Genomic DNA, 27,362 nt, shown 5'->3' with positions numbered 1-27,362 from the left:
CTGGAACTTCCCCAGATGTGTTAACTCTCATTTGGCCGTCTGTGAACTACAACACTCATTTTTTGACACACAATGGTCTCAAATAAGATTGGGGACATGCTGGGCAAGCACCAAGGACAATATGGCATGCCTCAAATAAAAAAACAAAACCTCCGATATATGCCAAATATCGGGGGAAGGGAGCAGTTATCGTTCCAAAATATATTTATGACACCCAAATACAATCAAAGATCATTTCCATTACTTGTGACTGGTAAAGCTTTTGATGCCAAACCCTGTGATAAGTCCCAGAGGCACAATTTTAATATATACATATACAAAAGGACACAAAATGCCTTTTCTAAAGTCTAGAAACACACAGAAGCAGCTAACATGGCTGGTTACTGAGCCTATATATTTCCTCCTCTTTCTACTGAGGAGGCCATGCTTATACTCAGCTTCCCTTCCCACTGACCTCCATTTGTGATGTCATAACACAGGATTATTCAACAAAGAACACTAGTCAATTGCTATGGAAATGATGTGGCACTAATTCAGTGCTGAATCTCAGTCCTGGATGAAGCAACAAAGAGCAGAATTTCAATTTGCTGGCTTTGACATTTTCTGTCACTTCACAAAGATTACTCAAACCTCTCCCAAAAAGGCCAGATTTGAGGGGACAAACCACCACAGTAAGACCTTACAGCCTTCCAACTAAGAAGTTTGTATACTGCCACCAGGTGGTGCTTAGGCCACAAAGATCCAGCCACAGCTCAGATTCAGTCTCCACTCAGGCCCCCGATTCCTCCTCAAACTTTCCAACTAGTGATAAACCCAGTGAGCAAAACCACAGTTCAGTTAAAGGCCAGAATGTACGGAGCGTGAACACACAGTACACGGTCTAAACTCCCAACGCCACCAATTCACCTGGAATTCCAAGTCAAAAGCCCCCTGGCCTCTGCTTGGTCCTCCTCCCCTTGTCTCCTCTCCTGGCACCCATTTTAAAGAATACTACATAAAGTAGAAATTACCACGGTAAATGAGAACACTGGCATCTTCCTGCATATTGATTTCTTAGTTAACAATCCCAAATATATTTCAGTAGGACAATTCAGAAATGTCAGTACTGGTTCTGGAAATCCATTAGCGCCTATGGACCCCCATCTGAAACCCCCCGAGTCACCTTCTCGTCCAAGGTTGTGGTTCCCCGCCATGTCTGCATGGCTCTGCAGTAGTATCTGCGGGGGCTGGGGAGGGGAGGGTTCTCTCTTCCACATCAGAGTGACTGCATAGAATCTCTAGGAGCTCTACCTCAGCATTCTTTTTTTTTTAAAGCTCCCCCAACACGCACAAAGAATTCTTGGGGTTAGGACAAGGAACATATTCAAGAAACCTCATCAATTTAGATAATCACTTCCAAAAGGCAAAGTGGTCCAGAAAGAGGATGTTAATGGGAAAAAAAGAAGTCGGGAGTTGGGTTACCAGCTCCTTAGCTGCTGATGTAAATTGCTAACAGTGGGGAAAACTGGCTGAGGGGATCATGGGCACACATCACACGAACTACATCTCTCCTGTAAATCTAAAATTCATCCCAAATTAAAAGTTTACTTGAAAAAAGACAAAAGAGAAAACCCTTAAGCCTAAGAAGCAAGGAATATAACTGATACTAAACTTAACACGTGGAAAACTTCACCATGCAACACGTACCTCAGCATGTCTGTAATTCTCACACAATTCAAGGCAGAAAAGGGCAGTCTAAGAGTGAGCTTGGATCTGTGCTGGAGCAGGACCAGCAGAGCAAAGAGGATGTAAAAGTCTGCTTCAAGAGTTTCATGAATCTGTAACTCCATTTACTGACCCCCTACTGAGTGCCAGGCCCAGTGCAGATATTCAGGTGATGACCACAAGCTCCCTTTACCCACTGGCTTAAGGCTACAGCGGGATGTGAGGGGCACTGCCCCCGGGGGAGCCCAGTCCACATTCCCTGTTCTTCCTCTAAAAGACCAGCTCTGCCCACATGGTCTGTCCTCAGACAAAGTACAAGTTAGATGGAGGCCCCAAATGAACCCAGAGGCACCAATCAGGAAGAAATAAAGGAAAAAGTCCTGAGTAAAGAGGCACAATGCTGTTTTGTGTTGTTGTTGTTGTTGTTGTTGATACAGATTTACTTATTTGAGAGTGAGCACACGAGTGAGTACAGGGAGAGTGAGCACATGAGTGAGTACGGGGAAAGGAGCAGAGAGAGAGAGAACGTCAAGCAGACCCCCCTGCTGAGTGCAGAGCCCAATGCGGGGCTCCATCTCACAACCCTGAGATCATAACCTGAGCTGAAACCAAGAGTTGGATGCCAAACTTGCCTTGAGCCACCAGGCGCCCCAGCATAATGCTGCTTTGAAGGCTGAATTTCTGTATATGCTTTGTTAAGTGCCTACTCCCAACATAACCTATACCCCTGCAAATTTCTATCAGATTGCGCTGATTTCATTCTTTATTAAACATACTGTTGGGATAACTGTAGATTCACAATTATTATAGAAATAATAGAGATCCACTTCCTTTCACCCAGTTCCCCTGGTACCATTTTGCAAAATCATAGTACAATTCATAACCAGGATACCAACGTTGACTCAAAACACTAATCTTATTCCTGTTCACTTGCACTCTTAAGACACGTGTATGTATGTCCACCCAGGAAAGACGCTCAACAGTTCCAACACAAGGACCCTTGGGTCCTTTCAAAGAAACCCCCACCCTCCTTGTGCACACTCCCCTCCTGTAACTCCTGGAAACGACAAATCTTCTCCATCCCCGTAATTTTTCATTTTAAGAATGTTATATATAAATGAACATGGTATATAACCTTTTGGAATGCCTTCTGTCACTCAGCATAATTCCCTTGAGACTCAGGTCAACAACTGGTTTCTTTATATTGCTGAGCAGGATTCCATGGCAGGGACACACCATGTGACCTGCAAACATCTGGGTTGTTTCCAATTTGAGGCTATCACAAATAAAGCTGCTATAAACAATTTTGTGCAAGTCCTGGTTCTGTATTTATTTTTACTTTTGGATTTGAAAGAACGAAATGCTCACAGTAGCAAGGCGAGCAGTACAGAGATGAATAAGGAGAAATGATTCCTCCACTCCCGATCCTAACATGAAGGAAGCCACGGTCTCATGTGTCCCCTTCCAGGCGTCCTCACTGTTCCTATATATGCCTATGCAACAATGTACATGCATTTTCTCATGAACAAAAAATGGTATTCACATTACACAAACTAGAGCTACCCCAAGTAGGTATAAATATGCACAGGAATTTAATTCTGAATGGCGCCCTAACATGCCATGATTTACTCAACCATTCCCCAACCATGACTGCCTCCAGTTACCTATTTTTGTTTTTTGCTACTTGAATGATGTGACCATTTGTATTATGATTTTTGTCCTGCTGCATTTTATCGCCAGGTCATCTTTCCCAAACACATCGGAACCCCCCCCCCCACCAAGTAGTTAGCCAAACTCTTCCCAATGGCCATGAGTGGCAGAGCAGAGCAATCTAAGACCACAGGCTGCCAAGTGACACCAAGTGATCCATCAGATGACCCATGTCCTGCACAACATTCATGCACCATTCAGGAGAGCTCTTCCAACTCTTAGACACAACTCCTTCGCTCTTCCTTTGGAGAATTCAAATAAAATTCATGTGCTGATGTTGTGGTCCACAGTATAAATCCTAACGTACAGGCCCTAGCTCTAAGCTCACTGAGCGGAGGGAAGTGACAGCTGAGAATCCAACAGTGAGGAGCAGAGTGCAGCTGTCGGGGTTAGCTATAAAGGGAGGCAGTCCGAGAGACAGAGTGGGCGAATGATGTGTGGGACCCAACAAGTGTCAGTGAGGAGGCAGTCCTGTCAAGGCCCCTGCAAGGGAGGAAGAGGCGGGGAGCTCTGAGGGGAAGAGGGTATCCCTGGAATCAGGGTCTCACAGGCAGTAAGATGGTGCACTCCCTCAGAAACCAGAACCCCTGAAAGCCAGGAAACGCTCCTGGGAAACAGAGGACCTGGGAGCCTCGGGAGCTGTGGAGTCAACTCCAGGCTCTCTGGGGGAGGGATTCCTCTAAGGCAACACAGGGCCTCAGGCAGAACCATGGACCATCTCCATGGACAGAACCTGGGGGTCACAAAGGGGTCACGGTCTCCCAAGGAGACAATAAAGTGAGGATGGTGGGTCTGCTCACAGCCCAGCTGCAACTGACCTTCTGTCTTCCAGAACTCGGTGGTTCCTGAAGGTGACCACCCCTCACAGTCACAGGGCTGCAAGAAGCGGGTGCTGACCAGGAACACTGCCTGTTTGCCATGTTTGCCTCCCCAGTCACAAAGACCACACAACACCCGGGAGCCGTGAGGAAACACAGATGTTCCCCTGACTGCTCTCTGTGCCTGGCAAGGAAAGGGGAGCCTCTCAGAAGCAGTTTCCGAATGTGGTCCTAAATGGAAAACTTCCAACTGTGCTTCAAAAACATCCTTTCTAATCCATTATCATCATATTACCAGGATTCAACATATCTCCCCTAAAACACTGGCATGCCCAGTGTGCCTGCAAAGACAGTAACTACCAACTAAGACAATATTTTAATTACTTCCTTGCTGCACACACTGTCTTTTCCAGGCAGGAGTAAGTTGAGAGGTAAACGCCTGCATTTCCAGTGGGGCTGGGCAGAGCCAGCTCCCTTCTCAGTAGGTCATCAACCTACTTATCAAGTGCCTCCTATGTGCCCAGAGCTGGGCTGGGCCCTGGGGTTCAGGAGGAACAGATAAGCCCCCTGGTGTCCTGGTGTTCACTTTCCTGTGGGAGGAGACAAGACGGGGTAACTGCCACAGAGGGGAAAACAGAGCCCCGTCACAGAGCTGCAGGAACACTAGCCTTGAAGGAAGAGGTGACATCTGGGTGGAACCGAAGACTGAAAAGGAACCAGGCTGGCAGAGATCCTAGAGAAGCACACTCTGGACAGAGCCCACAGGGACAAGGGCACTGGGCGAGGGAAAAGGTGGGAGATGAGGTTCAGACAGAAGGTGGGCAGGGCCAAGGCCAAGGAAGACCCTGAAGGCTATGATAAGGACTCTGTTTTCAAATGTTCCCGCTCACCAGGCGAGCCTCCCATGACTTTCAGGGCACTGAGACAAAAGAACCAACCTCCTGGTGCTCAGCCTGAGATGGTCCCAGTGCTCAGACCAGGGCTGCCACCACCCACCACCCACCAGGCCGAGCCGTCCCAACCATCCCAGGCAGGAACTCCACTGGCCACTCCCCAGGGGATGCAGATAAGGTGGTTTGGTTTTATTATTGTTCTTTACTACCTTGCCCCTCAGGGCTAGCCTGCCACATTGGCAGTATTGTTAACAATGAAACCATGGCTTAATCAATACCGCAGGGCGCCTGGGTGGCTCAGTCGTTAAGCGTCTGCCTTAGGCTCGGGTCATGGTCCCGGGGTCCCGGGGTCCTGGGATCGAGCCCCGCATCGGGCTCCCTGCTCAGCGGGAAGCCTGCTTCTCCCTCTCCCACTCCCCCTGCTTGTGTTCCTGCTCTCGCTGTCTCTCTCTCTGTCAAATAAATAAATAAAATCTTTAAAAAAAAAAAAATCAATACCGCAACTCTAAAGTGGTCTGGTTTTATGACTTGTATGATTTTATATACAATTTGGCCACATGCGGGCGCCTGGGTGGCTCAGTTGGTTAAGCGACTGCCTTCGGCTCAGGTCATGATCCTGGAGTCCCGGGATTGAGTCCCGCATCGGGCTCCCCGCTCAGCGGGGAGTCGGCTTCTCCCTCTGACCCTCTTCCCTCTCATGCTCTCTATCTCTCTCATTCTCTCTCAAATAAATAAATAACATCTTTAGAAGAAAAAAAAAAAAAACAATGTGGCCACATGCATCCCCCATGAGCCTGGCTTGGAGCCCACTTCCAGGCGGCAGTCCCGTCCTAACCAGGGACTCTTTGGTCCTCCGCCTCTGGTGGGCCACTACAGAGCCCAAGGGCAGTGTCCACACCGCTCTGTCATGGAGCCTGACGGTTCAAAGCAGACGCACTGTGTTGAGACCTGACAGCTAGCTCTATACTCTGAAATAATCCAGATTTAAATTCGATATATAAAAATAAAATCCCCAAAGACAGCCACCTATGAATTTGTGTACCTTAAATAAAAATATTTGTTTGCGGCCTCCAGTTTGGCTTATGTAAAACTCACTGGTCCCCAAGAGGCTTGCCCTAACTGCCAGTCTTGTCACACACTCTTGTGACTGGTGTGAGTGTGAACGCCGGCAGGCACCGAGAGGGGCTACAATCACACGGCCGAAGGGCCTGCAATTCTGTCCGTGCTGCTTGCTCACACACACCATCTTGTTCCACAGAAAAAGAGAAACGGCATCATCTGCTAGCTTGCATAGCACAGAGCACTTGTGGGAAAGAAAAGGAAGTCCCTGCACACCCAGCAGAGACAGAGCTTCAGGGAAGCCACGGGAAGAAGGGAGGAAGTACTTGCATCACACAATGGATTAATACCCAGAATACACACAGTTCCTAAAACTCAAACAGCAGCCCAACTACCACAAAGGAGAAATTCTTAAAAAACACAAACGAAAAATATATATGTTCAGCTTCCCTAACGCAGGCGATACCACTTTTTTTTAAATTTTTTATTGTTATGTTATTCACCATATATTACAGCGATACCACTTTTTACCTACCAGGTTAATAGAGAAAAATACTGAAAATGCCCACTGATGCGGAGGGTCTCACAAAATCAGTGGTGTCAAATGGCTGTCAACTATTCAACCCAAAGGCTGTATGTATCAAAACCAAAAAGCCAGATATCCTTTTACTCTAATGTCATTCCTAGGAACCTATTCCAAAGAAAACCAGCATCCATGCCCAAAGATCTACAAAAGCATATTTCTTATACTGAAGCACCATTTCTTAGAGAAAAGTTAAAACAACATAAATGCCCATTAATACTAAGGGTTACACACAGTAGGAAGTGCCCAGAACAGGCAAATCTATAGAACGCCGTTTCAGCGGCTGCCTGGAGCTGGGGGACAGGAAGGCAGGAGGGGTCCTGGCTAGGGAGTGCAAGCATTTCTTTTTGGCCTAAGTATCTTGCAAAACTGACTGTGGTGACAACTGCACAACTCTGTAAATATGCGAAAAGCCACGGCATTGTTCACTTGAAATGAGTGAAGTGCAAGGTGAATTATATCTTAACGAAGCTGTATTTAAAAAGACGGAGTCAGTCGGTTGGGCATCTGCCTTCAACTCAGGTCATGATCCCCGAGTCCTGCTCAGCGGGGAGTCTGCTTCTCCCTCTGCCCCTCCCCCGGCTCATTCACGCTCTCTCTCAAATAAGTAAGTATTTAAAAAATAAATAAAAAACAAAGGGCGCCTGGATGGCTCAGTCGTTAAGCGTCTGCCTTCGGCTCAGGTCATGATCCCAGGGTCCCGGGACCCGAATAGGGCTCCCTGCTCTGCGGGAAGCCTGCTTCTCCCTCTCCCACTCCCCCTGCTTGTGTTCCCTCTCTTGCTGTGTCTCTCTGTGTCAAATAAATAAAATCTTAAATAAATAAATAAATAGACAGATAAATAAATAACAAAAATACCGGAGACACAGAACTTAATAGAAACGGGCCATTCTGCATGGGGGCAAAGAGTTCCACAATCACAACTACTGCTGAGGGCTCCTGCATAGTAAATGATGTGCATACTAAACAATTGAGTCACGTCAGCTGGAAGATACTTGTTCCACTTCCTGCAGTACTTCTCTAGAAATTCTAGAGTACTAAACATTTTGGTATTTTAAAATTTCAATTATCTACAAAATTTACTTATGTGTGGAAGTTCACTCTACACTCATGCAGTTTTAAAGAAAGTAAACTGTAGTAAGGGAGAATGCCCACCCAGAGAGGAGTCACGGCATGAGTCACCAGGATGTCCTCCCGAAATGAGTGAGGCTACATGCACATACCCAGGACAAAGACCCACCACACATTAAGTACACAACGCTTACTTCTGAGGAATGGAGTCTTTCTTTCTTGCCTTCTTGTTTCCATAGTTTGAATGGTTCAGAGAATATGTACTACTTCTAACAAAGTAAACACACACACACAGAGCAAAGCAAACCATGGTGTAAAAGGTACAAACCAAGTACTTCCTAAGGCATGACACCAGTCCAACAGTCCATAGAAGACGCACCAGCTGCGCGCATCTGGAGTCAGGAGGGAGTGGGGGTCCTAGAACAGTCACGGAACAAAGAGATTGCCTCAACTATGTGTGGCCTGGAAAGTCTGTTTACACCTTGGCAGATGGCAGCATCTTCTTAAATGTCCAGGTTTTCCTTAAGAACTAGTTTAAAAAGGGGGCGGGGGGAGTCTAGGGGCTGGGGCTGGTCAAATACAGAGGAGGGATTTTAAGCAAATTTGATTGTGCTAATTAAACCTTTTAAAAAGTAGTCAAACATAGCCATTTCAAATGGGATACTCTATTTGAATAAAACCACAAACAGCAACCTAGAGGGCCACCTGGCTGGCTCAGTTGGCAGAGCAAGGGGTTCTTGATCTCTGTGGGGTCAAGAGTTCAAGCCCCAGGTTGGGGATAGAACAAACTTTTAAAAAATAAACAAACAGCAAAGTAGGATAGAACGCTAAGTGGTTTCTGGTTTCTTTGACACACTGGTGCAGGCAGACTACCACTCACCACACCTCCTCCTGACTCTCCTTTTGAGGGGACCCACCAGGGCTATCAAGAAACAGCCACATTCAAGACCTTTTAAAACACTAGTGGCGGGACACCTGGGTGGCTCAGTAGGTTAAGCGTCTGCCTTCGGCTGGGGTCATGATCCCAGGGTCCTGGGATGGAGTCCCACATCGGGCTCCCTGCTCAGCGGGGAGCCTACCTCTCCCTCTGCCTCTCCCTCTACCTGCTGCTCACCCTGCTTGTGCTCTGTCAAATAAATAAAATCTTTAAAAAAAAAAAAAAAAAAAACACTAGTGGCCACAGAACTTGTTTAAGAGTTCCTGGGAGGAAGACTAGTTTCCCAGAGAAAAGCAAAGGAAATCTGGTTTTGTTAAAAAAAAAAAAAAAAAAAAAAAATGGGGAGGTGACACTTCAGTCTACAAACCAGTGGAGACTTTGACCACCTGCTGTGGGCAAGCAACATCCCCTGTGAGAACTGGACATTCAAGAGGAAGGGTCCTTAGAATAGGAGACACCATGTTCGTGGAAAGACTCCTTCCTAGTCAAGATATCAGCTCTCTACAAATCCATCTTTATGTCTGAACACAATTCCAATCAAAATCCCGAAGATTTTTTTACAATTACAGACAAGCTGATTCTAAGTTTTAATGGAACAGTGGAGGAAATACAGCAAATAAACAATTTTGGGAAGAACACGGTCTGAGGAATGACACGACCTGATTAAACTCACTCTAAAGCTTCCGTAATCAACATGGCAACCAGAATAATCACAAAGAGGGTTGTCTTAGCAAAGGGATGAGCACGCAAATGGCACAGGAGAGCCCAGTAACAGACCTACACAAATGTTACTGTTTTTGACAAAGGGGTAAGCAATTCAATGCAAAGGAACAGTCTTTACAACAAATGGTCAAGCCACAGCTGCACGTCCACAGGCCACAAAAAGGAACCTCAACCCCACACCCTATGCAAAAAGTAACTGATAACATGTCTTAGATATAAATATAAAATTTAACATCCTAAGACTTTAAGAAGGAAACACATGGGGTGGGGCAAAGAATCCACACAAGAACATTTTGACAAACTAGACTTCGCTTTTAAAACTAAAAGGTTCTGCTCCAGAAGGACACCATTATGAAAAAGGACAAGCTACAGATTAGGAGAAAATGCGTGCAAATCACCCCCCTGACAAAGGACCTGTGTCCCCAATAGATAGAGAGCTCAACACTTGACAGCAATAAACAACCCAATACTCAGGACACACTTCCAACACAATAGAGGGATGGCAAATCGACATGTGGAGAGCTGTCTGCCCAGCAGCTGTTGGTTGTGCACAAATTAGAACCACAGTAGCATACTACTGCCCACCTATTACAGTTCCTAAAACTCAAAGTACCGACAATACCAAGTGCTGACAAGGGTGTGGATCAACTGGCTCTCTCATACGCTGATATGGGAAGCGAGACGGCACAGTGGTCTGGGAACCGTTCGGCAGTTTCTTGTAAGGTTAAGCATACTGTGCCGGACGACCCAACAATTCTGCACCTTACTCTACAGAAAGGAAAACTCACGTCCACACAAAACCTGCCACAAATATTTAGAGAGGCTTCATTCGTATTGGCCCAACTCTGGAGGCCAGCCAGATGTCCTTCAGTGGGAGCAGGGATAAAGTGTGGTGTGCGTGTACACGGGAATACGGCTCACCATAGACGGGAATGAAGTATTGAAACACCTAGCTTGGATGCTGCTCTGAAGAAAGCAGCCCATCTAAAAGGTGACATGCTATACGATTCCATTTACATGACATTTGCAAAATGGCAAAACAGTAAGGGACCGAGGACACATCCGTGGTTGCCAGGGGTTTGCAGTAGGTGGAAGATGTGACTACACAGGAAAAGCCCAAGGGGTGTTTTGGGGTGAGGGAACTGCTCTGTATCCTGATTGTGGTAGTGGTTACACAAATCTATACAGGTGTTATATTCACAGAACCCCCCCCCCACCAAAGTCCATTTTCCTTTATAGTAATTTAAAAAACAAAAAGGAAAAAAATCACCTAGGACAGAGAGAAGAAATAATTCACTGACTCTTTAAATAACACTCCCTTGGGGCGCCTGGGTGGCGCAGTCAGTTAAGCGTCTGCCTTGGGCTCAGGTCATGGTCCCAGGGTCCTGGGACCGAGTCCCGCATCGTCCCGCATCGTCCCACATCGTCCCACATCGTCCCGCATCGTCCCGCATCGTCCCGCATCATCCCACATCGGGCTCCCAGTTCAGCAGGGAGCCTACTTCTCCCTCTCCCTCTGCCTGCCGCTTCCCCTGCTTGTGCGCACTCTCACTCTCTCTCACTCTCTGACAAATAAAATCTTTAAAAATTTTTTTAAAAATTAAAAAAAATAAACACTCCCTTGATATATGGTTTCAGATCTTTTAACTATTTGGGAAAAGAGACCTGAAGGATTTTATACCAAAAAGTGTAAGGTCTGACTCTTCTTTGCCCCAAGACCTTCAGACGGTCTTGTACAAAGCAGTACACAAATGTTTGCATCAAAATTTGTTCTTTTGGGGGAGAGGGAGCTGCAAATGTCAAGGAGCCAGGGAAGTGGGAGATGAGAACAGAACTGAAAGCACATATGTACTGAAACAACTGGTTTAAGAATACACACATACTATGTGCCAATAAACTGAGGTGCATAAACATGGTGTGCTGTTTTACCAGTCGTGTTTAAATCCAGAATAATTTCCCAATGAGTACCAACTGTCCCACACAAGCTACTGGGAAATGGAGAAAATGGGGGGGGGGAACGATACAAACAAAATAAATATTAACAAGAGGAATGGTAGCTGTTATAAAGGGTTAGGAAGGAAAATAATCAAAATCATAAATTATTTTTGGTTTAAGTGCTCCCTCCTTGAATTCTCGTGAAATACGTGACTCATCTTAACAGGATGGTCTTATATAAACCTTGATGTAGGGGGAGAAAGCGCATAAATCTGGTGTCCACACCCCAGTCCATGGCACTCCCCCATCGCAGGGGGGCCAACCAAGAGGGCCTGCTCCCTCCCCCTGACAAGGGCCACACTGCTGCTGGGACAGGGGACAATGGACAGCTACTAGCTGCCTTAATTACCACCCAACCATCCGTACCCATGCTGCCAACTGGTATTAAGACTTTTCATACACAACAGAAGTCATAGCTCCCTTTGTCCCAATGAGCTTTCTAGAAATATAACTACAACCCTGTTCCCAACTAAGTAACAGCACAAGGCTGCTACCACACATAAACGTGACTCAGGGACTTACACTCAGTTTTTTAAAATGTAACTGTAGTATGCAATGTGTCAACATTCAGAAGATCTGGATAACTCAGTGAATCAAACTTTTCCAAATCACCAATGAATGGTACAGAAAAGGTCCATTCAAAGTACAAGATGGGCACCTGGATGGGCGCCTGGGTGGCTCAGTCAGTTAAGCGTCTGACTTGATTTCACCTCAGGCCATGAGCTGAGGGTCCCAGGCTTCACGCTCAGCACAGGTCTGCTTCTCCCTCTCTCTCTCTGCTCCTCCCCCCCTTCTGCTTTCACTCTCTCTCAAATAAACAAGTATCTCTTTTTCGGGGAGCCTGGGTGGCTCAGTTGTTAAGCGTCTGCCTTCGGCTCAGGTCAGGATCCCAGGGTCCTGGGATCGAGCCCCGCATCGGGCTCCCTGCTCCGCGGGGAAGCCTGCTTCTCCCTCTCCCACTCCCCCTGTTTGTGTACCCTACCCTCTCTCACTGTGTCTCTGTCAAATAAATAAAATCTTTTAAAAAAATAAATATCTGTTTTTAAAAAGACCAATGAATTTCAATGTAACAGAAAAGTTTAATTCATAGGGTTTCAAACTGACACATGGCAATTAACCTTAAGAAGCTACCAAATTTGGGGCACCTGGGTGGCTCAGTCGTTAAGCGTCTGCCTTCGGCTCAGGTCATGATCCCAGGGTCCTGGGATCGAGTCCCACATCGGGCTCCCTGCTCAGCGGGAAGCCTCCTTCTCCCTCTCCCACTCCCCCCTGCTGGTGTTCCTGCTCTGTCTCTGTCAAATAAATAAATAAAATCTTAAAAAAAAAAAACCTACCAAATTTGGTGTATATCAAAAAAACTGTCACAATTATCTGAAAAGGCTATTAAACTACTGCTCCCTTCATGAACTACATGCCTCTGAGAGACTGGGTTTTCTACTTCTACTAAAATACACTGCAACTGACAGAAAGCAGAGGCAGAGAGAAAGCAGAATCCAGCTGTCTTCTATTAAGCCAGACAATAAAGAAATTTGTAAAAATGTAAAAATAATGCCATTCCTCATTAAATTTTTTGTTTTGGAAAATATTTATTTCCTATAATACGTATGTTATTTGTGTTACCATGTTATTGGTTTATTATTCCTAAGTAAGTTAAGACTGGTCTTAGTTTTCGCGTTTAAGAGTGCAAATAATATAACCTACCCATCTAAAAGCTCTTTGGGGTTCTCATCAATTTTAAAACTGTAGGGGCGCCTGGGTGGCTCAGTTGTTAAGCGTTTGCCTTCAGCCCAGGTCATGATCCCAGGGTCCTGGGATCGAGCCCCAGCATCGGGCTCCCTGCTCGGCAGGAAGCCTGCTTCTCCCTCTCCCACTCCCCCTGCTTGTGTTCCCTCTCTGGCTGTCTCTCTCTCCATCAAATAAATAAAATCTTTAAAAAAAAGTTTTTTTAAAGTATAACAGGATCCTGACAGCAAAAAGTTTGATAGTCCAAAGACCACACCAAATGGTGGATTTGTAGTGTGCCGGGTTAGCTAAGCGGGAATTACATGCCCTACTTTGCACAGTTCCCACTTGGGAGGCACTATATGCCAGCAATTTGGAAGGCGGGAGTCAAGGAGCCCATATTCCTTTATGGCTGGGGGTTTCTCTGCCTTCTGGGTCATTAGGGCACCTGGAAGTCATGAGAGGCTCACATGGATATGGTTCCAGCTCAGCCTCACTTACCTGGCTTCCCACTCATCTTCCCTTGCAGACTACATGCCTGATGGCCTCCAGCAGATCCATTAGCAAGACTGTCAGCAGCTCTCACGGTTGTGCATGGTAAAATCAAATAAATCCAGGATGCTTGGGTGGCTCAGTCCGTTAAGCGTCTGCCTTCGACGGAGGTCATGATCCCAGCGTCCTGGGATCAAGCCCCCCATTGGACTCCCTGCTCAGTGAGGAGCCTGCTTCTCCCCCCCCCACCACACTGCTCCCCTGCTGCTTGTGCTCCCTCACTCTCTTTCTCTCAAATAAATACAATCTTTTATCCTCATCTCTACTGCTACTCTGCAGCTCTGCTTGAACCCTCAAATGACAGGAATATCCCTACCCTGCACCACCCAGTTAATTCAACTTAGTAATGAAGCGCATGCATAACCACAAAAAGTTCCAAGTCCCTTTAATTTTTTTTTTTAAGATTTTATTTATTTATTTGAGAGAGCACAAGCAGGGAGAGCGGCAGGAAGAGGGAGAGAAAGAAGAAGGCTCCCCGCTGAGCAAGGAGCCTGATGCAGGGCTCAATCCCAGGACCTCGGGATCATGACCTGAGCCAAAGGCAGATGCTTAACTGACTGAGCCACCCAGGCGTCCTGCAAGTCCCTTTAAAACATACTGAATAAAACCTACTGCAGATGGCAGAACCATGAGAGCCCACGCATCTTCAAGACCCAACAGGAACCACAGTGAGGTTCCACACGCACAGATACAACTACAATGTGGAGAAACCTGAGGATGGGACTCTTAGTGCAAGAGATGGACACAAAAGACCACATACTGTATGATTCCATTTATACGAAATGTCCAGAAGTGGCAAATCTGAAGAAAAAAGAGACTGGTGGTTGCTGAGGCTGCAGGGAGAAGGGGAGTGTCCCTAATGAATGCAGGATTTCATCTGGAGATGATGAAAATGTTCAAAATCTGATCGTTGAGGGTTGCACAACTGTGAATATACTAGAACCCACTGAACAGTATGCTTTCGATGGGTAGATGGTGATGTCCATGGATTGCGTCTCAACAGAAGTTGCTATTTTAAAAAATCATGGTGACTAACACATTTTATCAAAAAGACTTATAGAAAGGCAGGTGAAAATCTAACCATTTATAAATGTTACCAAAGCAGGTAAAATGAAGAGTTTGCATTAAACATTGTGGCATGTTCCCATCTGACTGAAAATAAAATACAAAAATGCAGTGCACCCGGACTGTCTGTACTACTGGGGAGAAAGTGCTGTTCAGGGCATAGAAAATGACCCAGGCTCCCCCCTGGTCCTCTGACCTCAAAGTCTGATGGGGAATAAAGCAAAGAAACAGCACACAATGTGTTAATTACACTACCATGAACATGTCCAGGAAATACAAAGGTGCCTCTTTTCGTCTAGCACAAGCCTCGCCTCTGGCTCCCACCTCCAATCCCCTGGCACTCACATGCTAGGCGTCCAGGCATCTGTCCTTCACAACCCACTCCCCAGCACCACCACACCAGGCCTCGGGGCTTCCCCACAGCCCACGTAATCTTTCTCTTTACTTCCAGAACCCTACCTCCTCACCTCCGGTGGCACTCACTTTCTACCCTGCAGTAATTATGTGCTCAGAGGACCTATCTACATCCCGCTGACTTTCCTTAAGCTAAGACATCTTACCACTTCTGCGTCTTTGCGAACCACCCCCACCCCCACCCTACCCTCAGTGCCTGAGGTGGTGATTGTGAGATTACCAGCAAGTCTGCACTTTGCTGAGCCGGTCTAGGGAAACTTCTTCCTCAGTAATTACAGAAGAAAATGCTTGGCTTTCCATTATGTTAGACAATCCTGTTCAAGGCAGGCAGCATGCACTGGAGAGGCAGAGCTAAAATCCAGCTCATAGGCTGGCTCCAGAGCATCCATCCCTGCCCCACTGAATGTTCTGTGCTAATGGAGACGTTCCACAGCTGTGCCATCCAATACCAAAGCCACAACCCCCATGCGGCAGCTATGGAGGCCCCGGAAAATAGCTAGTCAGACTGAGGAACTGAATATTTAATTTTACTTAATTTTAATTAGTTTAAATCTACTTAGCCACGAGAGGCTACAATACTGGACGCTGTAAGTCTAGAAAAAGCTCCATCCCTCGGAGCCTTGGTCTCTTCATGAGAGCAGGGGACTTGACAGACACTTTCTGCTCGAAAGTCAAATTCTATGACCAGTGCCCTCTGCTAACATACCCAAAATGAACACAGAGGGGCGCCTGGGTGGCTCAGTCGTTAAGCGTCTGCCTTCGGCTCAGGTCATGATCCCAGGGTTCTGGGATCGAACCCCACATGGGGCTCCCCAATCCGCGGGAAGCCTGCTTCTCCCTCTCCCACTCCCCCTGCTTGTGTTCCCTCTCTCGCTGTCTCTCTGTCAAATAAATAAAATCTTAAAAAAAAAAATCAAAATGAACACAGAATTTCAAGAAAAATATAAAGGACTTTAAAAAAAAACCGAAAGGACTTAATTCATCAAAATAGAAATTAGACTGTAAATAACAGCCTCTCATTTCCACAGAAATACTGGCCTTCAAACATCCCTGCTCGGCGGGGAGCCTGCTTCTCCCTCTCCCACTCCCCCTGCCCATGTTCCTGCGCTCGCTCGCTCTGTCAAATAAATAAAAATAAAATAAAAAAGAAAGAAATGAAAGATCCTGTGCTCACACAACACTGGGTCTTGTGTTGTGCTGTGTGGGCAGAGGGGACGTTCAGGAAATCTAAGACCAAAAGGCCACCTTCCTTGAGCTTTCTTCAATCAGTTACTTAGTAGGCAAAGACTAGCTAGCACTCAGCCACGTAAGGGTTTCCTTATTTAAAACTGTTCTGCCATAGTTGACTGCTACAGCAGCCTATATATATATATATATATATATATATGTATATGCACATGTATGTATGTGTGTGTGTGTGTGTGTGTGTGTGTGTATTTTTCCCCCCAAATTCCCTGTCAGGGAAAGAGGCCCAAAAGGAAAATATTCAAAATATGCCATAAAAACAACGCCACACAGCTAGTTGGCCGCTAATGAGTCAAGAAGAGTAGCCACTCAGGCCACCCCACTTCTTCTAGCCCCTGCCTCCTTAAGGAATCCGGGGCTCTGGGACCCAGGTCCGCATAATCAGGGGCTCTGAAATGCAGTATGTTTCTTCTCATACTAAGCCTTCTCAATTTTTCATCTCTCCACATACCCAGAGTCCTGAATGGTCTGCTTTTGGGATGATTCATTTCAGCTGAGGATCTTATTCTACCATGTTACTGAATACCTGATTCAGTTACCTCCATTCTCAAAGGAGGGAGGCATCTAACCTTTAAAAACTCGTACCATTTTACTCTGTATCTTCTTATGCCACCATATTCCTCTTGCTGAACTGTACATGTGGCCCCAGCCTATCTTGGCAGTGAGGTACTTTCTATATTCAAAGCATGTGGTGTACCACACAAAAACGTTCAACTAGGAAGCCCAATTACAGCATACCACTTTGGGGCGTGAGGTAAGAGACATGGGAGAAGGCAGCAGAGGGGTTTCAACTACGCGGCAGTAACCACAACTTCTATGACCAACAGGGCCTACTGGGTATGATGAATCGCAAATGGCCAGACTGCATGGGTTCAAATCCTGAACCTGAATCACTGACCTTGAGTAACAAGTCAGTGCCCGGTTGTGCTCTGCTGTGAGCCAGGGATGAGAACACATCTATCTCAGAGTTGCAGTAGGAAGCGCATGAGTTAACTAACACATGGACAGCCTGGCACACAGTGAGCAGTCCTCAGTGAGGGTGAGCTGCCACATACTCATCGAGCCTCTCCAAAGCCTCCTACAGGTTTGAGGCCAGCTACATATATCGGGCACACACCTGCTGCTTCTCACCCACTTCCCTGGATCCTGCATTAGTTTCTGATCCCTGCTGGAACGGATTACCATAAACAGTGGCTTAAACAACACGCACAATTATTTTACAGTTCTGGAGATGAGAAGTCTGAAAACGGGCTCACCAGGCCTCCCTTCTGGAGGCTCCAGGGGAGAATCTCTTTTCTTGCCTTTTCCAGCTTCTAAAGACCTCCCCCATTCCTTGGCTCCCCTTTCTGTCCTCAGAGCCAGCAACGGCCTTCCCACACCACACCTACACCACACCACCAGACCTGGACCTCCTCCTTTCACATGTAAGGACCCTTGTGATTACACCGGGCCCACCTGGGTAGCACTGGATAATCTCCCCATTAGGGATCCTTAATCACCTTTGCCATGTAAGGGAATACAGTCACATGCTCTAGGGATTTCTACATGGACATCTACAGGGGCCATTATTCCACCTACCACAGATCCTAAACCTCTGCCACAGATTCAGGTCCCGATCTGACCAACCTCATCGTACTATTCTACATCAGCCTCTGACGACCCCAGTGCCCCCCTACTCAAATTGAGCTGTGGTCCCCTCCTCAGCAAAGCCTCAGCTGACCCACCCTTCCCCAGGGAAACCAGTCCCCTCCCTACTTTGTGGCACAGCCCCCTCCGGTCCACCGCTCCTTCAGAGCCCTCCCCTGAGGGCCTTCCCAGCACATGGTTTCCAGGCACCTGCACTCAGGCAGTCACGCCCGTGGGGCGGCCAGCACTGTACCTGCCAGTTCAGAGGGGGATCCTAAATGTTTGTCCTGTAAACTGGGCTCTGTGAGCACCACAGCAAGCACACCTCTGCTGCCACTAGGGTGCAATGGAGTCAGGAGCAAGGCTCGATCCCAAAACCAAACAAGCAAGCAAAGAGGACAGGGCTAAAAATGACATGCCCTGCGCTGTGTCCACAAACAGGCGCCCCTCTGTGGACCTAAAGCACAATGAAGAACCAGTGTAGAAACTTTCCAGCAATCTGACTTTCCTGTAACACGGAGCATGGGACAGTTGGGGTGTTGTCTAATTGGTGTGGTACGTCACACAGGACCACATTACACCTTGTGAGAGTGTCGTGTTCGTTTGTTAACCGTAACCCAAAAGCAGGTATCACCCGCAACCCATTTCTTTGAATGAAAGGTAATTTAGCTGTATGTTTAACAGGATACAGTTGAAGCTGTCCACAGAAAAATTCTGGAAAATCGCTTTAAACCCCCACCCCCCAGGGGCGCCTGGGTGGCTCAGTTGGTTAAAGCGACTGCCTTCAGCTCAGGTCATGATCCTGGAGTCCCGGGATCGAGTCCCGCATCGGGCTTCCTGCTCAGCGGGGAGTCTGCTTCTCCCTCTTCCCTCTCGTGCTTTCTACCTCTCATTCTCTTTCTCTCTCAAATAAAATCTTTAAAAAAAATAAATAAATAAACCCCCACCCCCATTCTCATCAGCGTACATCCGCAGCGCTGGATTCACAGGATTATTAGCAAAACAGAGAAATGGTCTGAATAAACATCATCCCCTATGAGTAGTAGACGTGCCATCCAACCGAGCAGGAAGCAAGATTATTTGTTACTTTAAGAACTACTCATGTATGCTGCATTCCTTCAAAGTGTGCATGTAGGCTTTCAATATGGGGAATTGCTATTTCACACAAAATTGTGTTTGGTCACCATGGTGGAACGACAAAGTTACAAGTGTAAGCGAGTTTCTTTATATTAACAGCCTATACACACACTTTCAATGAACATAAACAGTTTCTACAATTTTTTCTCCGTATGTGTGTTTGTTCTAATAACTGATTTCAACAGTTAACTTTACATTTGTTGAATTTAATAATCAACTGGGGCTTGTATTTTGTAGGTCTATTTTATTTCACGTAATTTGCACTGTATTTCTACAAAAAACGTTTTAGAAACTGTCCACAATGGACTAGAAATTAAGGGGAAAAAACCTGGTTCTTCACAAATAACTGGACAAGCCCTGCTGTGCAGGGTTTGCCCCGAGAACTATTTTGTTCATTTTCCCTGAGCTTTCCCAAGACACACTGTAGTTTCAATGCAATACCAATGCTACCAGAAACCCCTCCAGCCAAGGAACCGAGGAGACCATGGAGGCCAGCGCCGGCCACCACTAACACTTTCTGCCGTTGACGGGCGTGCCCTGGACCTGCGCTGCCCAATGTGGTGGCCACCAGCCACGCGTTGCTATTCAACACTTGAAATGTGGCTATTCGGTTGAGGAATGGGATTTTTTTTTTTTTTTAATGTAAGCCCCACACCTAACGTGGGGCTCAAACTCACAACCCTGAGATCAAGAGTCACACGCTCCTCCGACTAAGACAGCTAGGTGCCCCAATTTTATTCTAAACCTAGAATCGCTGCCCCGCGGCTAGTGGCCGCCACAAGGCACTGCACAGGTCTCACCCCGACATGCGTCTTCCCTGTCCCATGAAAACAAGTCGATTTCTGGAGAAAGATGGGTCTAAAGTAGGAACATGATCTCGATTTGTTCTCATCAGAACCAGCAGACCTGCAGTGCTTCAGAGAAATGAGGACTCCTTCTGGCTAGGGCGGCGCACCGCTCCCATCCAGGAGAAGCAGTTCCTTAGCCATGGTAGCTCCCAGTCTTGAGAGGGAGGGTCAGCCCAAAGGCTGGGGCTCAAAAAGGGGCCACAGCACCCTGCCCACTTCCCCTGCCAGATGCTTCTGAGGGCATTCTGCTAGTCAGGCTTTTTCCACCCTATTTGTGCACCCTCTTAATCCTTAACACACTCCTTAAAATAGAAGAGAGAATGGCTGAGAATCACTGGGGGCAATTCTTACAAGTATCTATGATGGTTACAAAACAGCAATATGGACTGAGGAATGTTTTTAACCACTTCACAGTTTCTTTGAATAATGTCTCCTCCGAGGTAAGAATGTAAGAAGTACCAAACGTAAGCAGCATGCACTAGGAGGAGCTGGGCTCTGTAACCACAGGAACAGTGAAGAAGGGATACAGGTACCTGTTTTAAGACAGCCACCGCACAGGGTCAATTAAGCGCCTTGAGATGGAAGGTATTCCCGAAGTGCATTGATGAAATACACCTGCAACCCCAGCCACACAGCCCATAAGCCTGTTTATAAGGGGGGGGGGCCTCCAGTAACACGCTTTGCTCAGCACACACATTACAGCAACAGCACGTGGTTTCCCCTGAAAAAGCCCCCATCAACTCCTCAAAGTACTAGGACTCAGGTGGCAGGAAGGGGAGCCAAGAAGTTCAACTACCACCCAGACACCCTGGGGCGTATCATGCTCTGCAATATGGGTCACCTTAATGAATTCATACAACCGATTTCCACACCAGAGGCCAGTTTAGCAACTCACTGTTGAGAGCTAGACCTTGTCCAGGTGGATATTCTGAGGGCTCGCACATAATGCAAGACACTGCCCTACCAGTATCAGGATGTCAGGAAAACTGATTTAGTCACCGGCATGGAATTCAAACCAGAGAAGGACCTGGATTTTGAACACTCTATGCCAGGCAGGAAAATCACATAGAACAGTTGTGGGCATACAAGGGAACCTCCCCCTCTTCAGCTTTTAGATTTTCAATGACACACACTCCCCCCCTAAAAAGAACTGACCACCACCTTGAGACTTGGACTCAACACTCACACTTCAAACACTGGGTAAGCTACAGCTCCCTCAGGCAGGTGACCTGGGCTCTTCTAAAGGACACCTGGGCATCTCAGTCCCTATTAGCAGCTGCGACCTCAGAACGAAGGGCTGCACACCTCAAGGTTGCCCTAAGAACAGAACTGGCTACAAGGCAGCATATACACAGCCCAGCGAGGGTCCCAGCCCACACCAGGCACTGAGCTCTGCACTCACTGTAACCCCCTGGAGGTTTCTATCCCCAGCTCCCGTCAACCCAACAACATCAACCCAACAACGTGCAGTGACACCCACTTCTCAGGGTGTGTCCTCCCAGACGCTGCTCTCCCTCCCCAGTCTCCTGCTAGTCTCTCACTCAGCCGTGTCATCACCATGTTCTGGAAGCATTCAGCTCTTGCCCAGGTCAGTGTATTTCCTGACATATAAGAAACTTTCTCGTTACCCCCATTCCCAACTCCCAAGTTAAATTCACCAACCCTCAGAAGTAGGCCTGCTTCTCTTCAAGAGAATTTCAACATGTTTGACTTCTCATTAGCCAAGGCATGTGTTAACTTACTAGAAAAATGGCATAACTGACCCTTGCCTATGCATGACACTCAAAATCCTGCTTCCTCCAACTTTCTTAAGTCCAAATTAGTTCAGAACAAGTTCATGAAGCAGGTGACACCATTTAACTGTCACAGTACGTGTTAAATACCTCGTTACAACGCTTGGTCTCCAGAGTAAGATCCCTCTGCCTTGGAAATCAAACAAATACCCAGGCTACATACATACTACTCATCCAAAAAACCAGGAACAACAAAAACACATTTCGAAATACTCAGAAGAAGCCTTCAGTAATTTATGAAAGTCCATCAATGCCCTTGTCTGGAAAACAAGCTTTTCTTTCCATAAGGATCAAAAATGCCATTGTTCAAAGCAATAAAACTGAATTAGCAGCTATCAAAGCAACATCGGTTTACGGCTGTGGCTTTCTCTTTCACACACCACCTTGCCAGCCAGCCACCGCCTGTTCTACCGTTTGGACTTAGAACTGCTGTTTCCTGAATGAGGAGCTCCCACAAATACGCTGAACAAAAAAGGATGGTCACCTTCCACACAAACCACCATCGAGGAAGAGGTGGGAAAGCGCGGTGCCCACATGATCTACATGACTCTAATGCAAGCCAAGCAGCTGAGACCACGTTTCTGGTTTAGAAGGTGGCACTGAAATAGGTTCTGAACCACCATCCTGGGGTATCTATCTGTTCTGTTTGCATTCCAGAAGAAGCCATCGCTGTCTATGCAAGCGTGAGGCCCCAAAGCCGGGGCTGCACCCCATGAAGCACAAACCTGTGTGTGCTCGGAGCCCAAAGCACAAAGGAGGCCAAGACCAATCCTGAGGATCCTGATGGGCTAGCCTGGACCGTGTGACTGCCCACATCCAGGGAAGACAGCCACACCTGCGCCCTCTTAAGCAGGGGGGTGACAGGGCATGGCAAGTCTGTAGGCAGTCCGTTTTCATAGCTGTGTGAGCTTTAGGAAAGATGGAAGCAGAGACCAGTAAAAAGGTTATCGCAAGGTCCCAGCATGAGGCAACAGGGGCCTCATTTAGGGTGATGGCTGGAAAACCAAAAGGACTTGGTAACAGGATGTGGGGATCCAGAGGGAAGGATTCAAGGCCGACTCCCAAAGTCTGGAGACCCGGTGACCTGAGTCTCCATTCCAAATTCATCACTAGATGCTCTACAAGTTATTCAAGAACAAGAGTCCTCTTATCAGAGGGTTACTGAGCTGAGCACCCTTCAGTACCCATGTCACAATGCCCCGAGTCCCCTGGTCTCCTCCATTACCCATTTCATGTTTCTTAAAATATTAGACCACTAACCTTAAGTAGCTATTGAGGCATCTCAAGCCCAGGATTCCATAATGGTGCTTAAATTGAGGCTCGTTATGTTTTTTCCTAATCCACATTAGAATATAATTACCGTAGGGCATTTTCTGCACACCACGGAAAATCACAACATGCTTTGTTCCTAAGTAGATCCCTTCCTCGGCTGTGACGCTTACCATCCACCCGGAATACCATGAATTGAACATCCACGCTCCCAATTCTGTGTGTGGCACTTTGCAAGTGCTTTGTGCCTCCACCCTCACAATTACCTTGCAAGATAGGACTGACCTCCTTTTTGACGATGCAGAAAAACTGAGGCACCAAGAGCTTAAGCAACGCACCATGAGGTCACACAATTAAAAGGCAAAGTCCACACTCAAACTCAGGCCTGGCCCGAAGCACACCGCACAGCCTCGCAGAGCCCCGCCACGAAGAGCTGTCTACTCAATGGCCCCTTTCTCCCTTTCCACAAAATTCCAAAAACTAAAAATCAAGGAGGAAAGTATTCGCTTCCTTCCCACTTTTGCTGTTATCAATCTTTTCTTTGTTCACCAATAATCAAAATCAGCAGCTAAAGAAAATCAGGAGGGCTGATGCTTGTGGGGAGTAACTTCCAACCCTATCAAAACCTGACAGGCTCAGAGTCAGACGTTTCTAGGTTTGGCCTAATTTTTTCTATACTTCTTCTGGGTTCTCTGAGTTGATTTTCATTTTGTAGCTTCGAAGAGTTCTTTTACCAACCAAAACTAACGTGAGAGAAAAATCAATACTCTCATATTCCATAGATTTTTTTCTGGTTACAGTGCTATTTGAAGAGGAAACTTGCATTTCAGATAGAATAAAATGCACACGTTTGGTTTACCTGGGTGCATGTGTGCAAGGCAACTCCCTAACCTGCCTCAGCACTAGAGTAACTTGAAACTCCACCTACCTAGGTTTGAAAGAAACAGAAATCCACGAGGGCTGCTGCCCCCCAGACAGAAAACAGACCTCAATGATCAATTCTTTGCAAAAACTGCAGACGACTCATTGATTTGCTCCCAGCTTGGCGTCCTGAGAGCAGTGGTCTGAGTGTTGTACAAAAAAAAGTCAAACAAAACTGTCTGTCCCCATTAGTCGCAGAGATTACACTCTGAAAGAGACTGCTCACACGGGCAGAAGAACCAGGGAACAAACATCAGGGTATTTACGTTTGTGCTAGCCAGTCTATGCAGCAGAAACAAGGCCTTGGGAAAACTTCCTGTTGACTGGACCGGGCATAACACAGACCAGATTATCACCTCTCCAAGTACTCAGGGGGCAGAGGCCTGTGCAAGTCACTCCTTCAGTCACTCGGCCTGCACCGCCTGAGTTAGACAATGAATAAACTGCTAAGCAAATTCCTTCCTGGCCAGACCCAATAATGCCACTGCTCCGCGGTTCTATTTGCCTCCCGACCTGAAACGTGGGGCTCAGTTGCTCCAGACCTCACAGAAAGCATGTGGTCCGACCCCGATGAACTGTCGGCATGTCCCCCCATCTCCTCCCTCTTTGCCCTTCACCCTTAACTTTCCCAACTTCTCAGAGCAAGCCATTTTTAAAAATAATCCCAAGCGTTGTTATTCTCCAGCGGGTATGCAAGGACTGTGCAGAGTTCAGTAGAAAGCAAATGCTATCCCAATAAAGTAGAGCAGGAGAGCAAACTAACATTGACCTATTGATAGGAAAAAACCAACCAACCAAACCAGTCTCCCAAGCTTCTTTGAAACCTGCCCTGCCCAGGAGGGGTGGGTATGATGCTCCTCATTGACAAAGCCTTCCTTTCCTCAAGCTGATCAGAACCCTGACAGTTTCCAGCTGCTGATTCAACTGGACTCAGGGCAAAGACACCAAACAGGTTCAAGGCACTACCACAGCCTGGCATACGAAGCCAAGTGGAGCTGATATTCACTAAATCCCACCCCTCTGGCTTTTTAATAGAAAGGTTTCTTCCACGCTTTCCAATCCTCAACTACAATACCTACACCTAGCACCACGTTTTAGCAGTGGGAAGGCTAAGAAAGGCTGGCATAGACTGCTTAAGACACAGGCAGCTTTTTAAATCACACACCTGTGGGTGCTCACGGGGTGCTAACAATCAGAAGTCCTACAGAGACAGGTACCTTCTGGATAACGAGTGTGGGACAGAGGTCCACTCAAAAGAAATGAGCTTAAGTTTAAGGAATCAGCATTAATAACCGCGACCTTCGCCATCCAATTTTGAGATTTTAGTGCATCTGCATATTAATGATTTTAGGGGTGACATATCCAGTGCAAACTTTGATATAAAAATAAAACTCCAGGAGGAAAGAAAGTTGTACTGGAAGCATGCATGGACTTCTGAAAATTCTTCCACGACCCTTCTACACTCTCCAATCTTACAGAAAAGTCCTTGGAACTTGTGGGCAGGACTCTCCCCAAACACACAGTTCTGCACCAGAAATAGGCTCTTCAGTGAGGTCCACGTTTATTGCTTCTCACTCGTGTTCGAAAACACTCGAAAAGTGGTGAGACAATGGAACGGGCAATCCGTATGCTGTGATACTCAAAAAGGAAACTGAAAAAGCAACCCTTTTTGTTATGTGGCATAAAAGGAATATAGAAAATTGTCTCAGCAACATATTCCTGCGACTAGCTGGTGTAATCACACAGGCCAAAAGCTCTAGTGAAGCTATTACTGCCTTGCTGAGGCCAAGCGAAATATACACCCCAGGGTCGTTGGCCTGGACTCTGCTCTCCTGCCCCCCATTACTGCCATTGTTAAGTACCACTGGGAAATGCTTTCTGCAGGCATTTCCACCGCTTTGCCTTCTGCAATCTGGCAAGCATTTTTTCAGTGAACATCCAGTTACTGGCAGTAGGTCACAGGGGAATACCAGTCATGGTTAAATGTTCCCACCAACCAGGGTGCACCGCCCCACACATGCAGCCCACCCCACAAGACAAATGGTGCTTTGCCTCAGCTTCCTGAGCAAGGTTCCATTCATTTATACAACCCAAGATCTCTGCTCAAAGCAAAATAAGAACATTCACTGCCCGGCTCATTCAGGTACCCCCTTTTTGACCCCTGCCAGTCTCACCCCAACAAGGCAGGCGAGAAAACTATCTTTTAAGACTTCTTTGGCTTTGCCCTTAAAGTAGTCGTGGCCATGAGAAAAGATGCCTTCCAATGGCCACCTGTGCCCGAGCCATGTAAACCAAAGGCTCTTTACATCAAACCTTTACAACCAAGGCCTTGTATCTAAAAGTACTTGGGAAAACTGCTGCCACATGGGCAGAAAATTAAGTTACCTTTGGAGTCAGCTTTGATTCAGCTGTAGGTAGCCATATGCGGCGGGGGCTTTCGCGCAGTTTCAAACGCACACCTGGCCGGAGGCTGACCAAACCGCACAGAGTCAGGTCACCAAACAGCCCCCCCAAAAGAGGTAACTTAGAAACGAAGAGCGCCCGGCTCAGAACTCGAGGCCAGTCCAAAGGCTGAGAACATGTGCCTTCTTTGCAGGTGTTTCAAAATGAAGCCCGATGCTAAGCAGTGCCGGTTTAAAGCGATCCCAGGGAACGCCTCGCAGCCACGGCGGGCTCTCCCGGGGAGCGCACGCGAGCAGGTGCGGGCGAGCCCCGCGTCCACGGAGGGCCAGACTGCTCCCTGAGCTCGCCGGCCGGAACCAGGCCAGACGAGGCAGGCCCCGGGGACGCCCGCGAAGGGGCACGGCCCCCCGGAGGCCGGCTCCCGACCCGGCGGCCACCAGCAGCCAGAGTACGCCTCGTCCCTCGGCGGCCGGGGCGCCCTAATTCACAAGCCCGGGCTGCGGGCGCTTTGTGCCGGGAGGCGCCCCGGACAATAAGCCGGGCAGGGGGCCGCCGGCCGCCCCCCGCGCGCGGGCCCGGCATGACGGTGCAGCCTCGCCGGGCCCGGCCAGGCCCCGGCCCGCGGCCGCCGGGGCCTGCTTAAAGATGGCGAGCCCCTCGCGTGGCTCCCGCGGCTCCCCCCGGCCACAATGGAAGGCGCCCCCGGCCCCGCCGCGGCCGGCCCGCGGGCCTCACCTTCCATCTCCATGTCCTCGGGCTCGCTCAGCTGCTGCTCGCCCGCTTTCTGCTGCTGCTGCTGCTGCTGGTGGTTCATGTCGGCCGCGGCCTGGGCCTCGCCTGCGGCCGGGGGCCCGGGCTGCGGGCCCGGCGGGCG

The 27,362-nt window shown here is 47.6% G+C and overlaps 1 protein-coding gene across 2 annotated transcripts in view; it reads right to left on the bottom strand.

The window, feature by feature from the left end:
• The window catches only part of USP7 (ubiquitin specific peptidase 7), a 63,137-nt gene extending 35,781 nt beyond the window's left edge, over nt 1-27,356 (bottom strand). Inside the window, exon 1 of one of the 2 annotated variants that reach the window (XM_025860232.2) lies at nt 27,224-27,356. In XM_025860232.2, the coding sequence (XP_025716017.2) occupies nt 27,224-27,302 (79 nt within the window). In that variant the 5' untranslated portion in view covers nt 27,303-27,356. Of the gene's footprint in view, nt 1-1,162; nt 1,229-27,223 lie in introns of those variants that run through there. The other variant, XM_025860233.2, reaches the window with a different exon arrangement.
• Between the last annotated feature and the right edge of the window lie 6 nt (nt 27,357-27,362).

The sequence above is a fragment of the Callorhinus ursinus genome, unplaced genomic scaffold, assembly GCF_003265705.2.
Source record: "Callorhinus ursinus isolate GAN/ISIS: 27379988/994484 unplaced genomic scaffold, GSC_fseal_2.0 scaffold13, whole genome shotgun sequence".
Lineage (NCBI taxonomy): Eukaryota > Metazoa > Chordata > Mammalia > Carnivora > Otariidae > Callorhinus > Callorhinus ursinus.
This window is presented reverse-complemented; position numbering and strand designations above follow the sequence as displayed.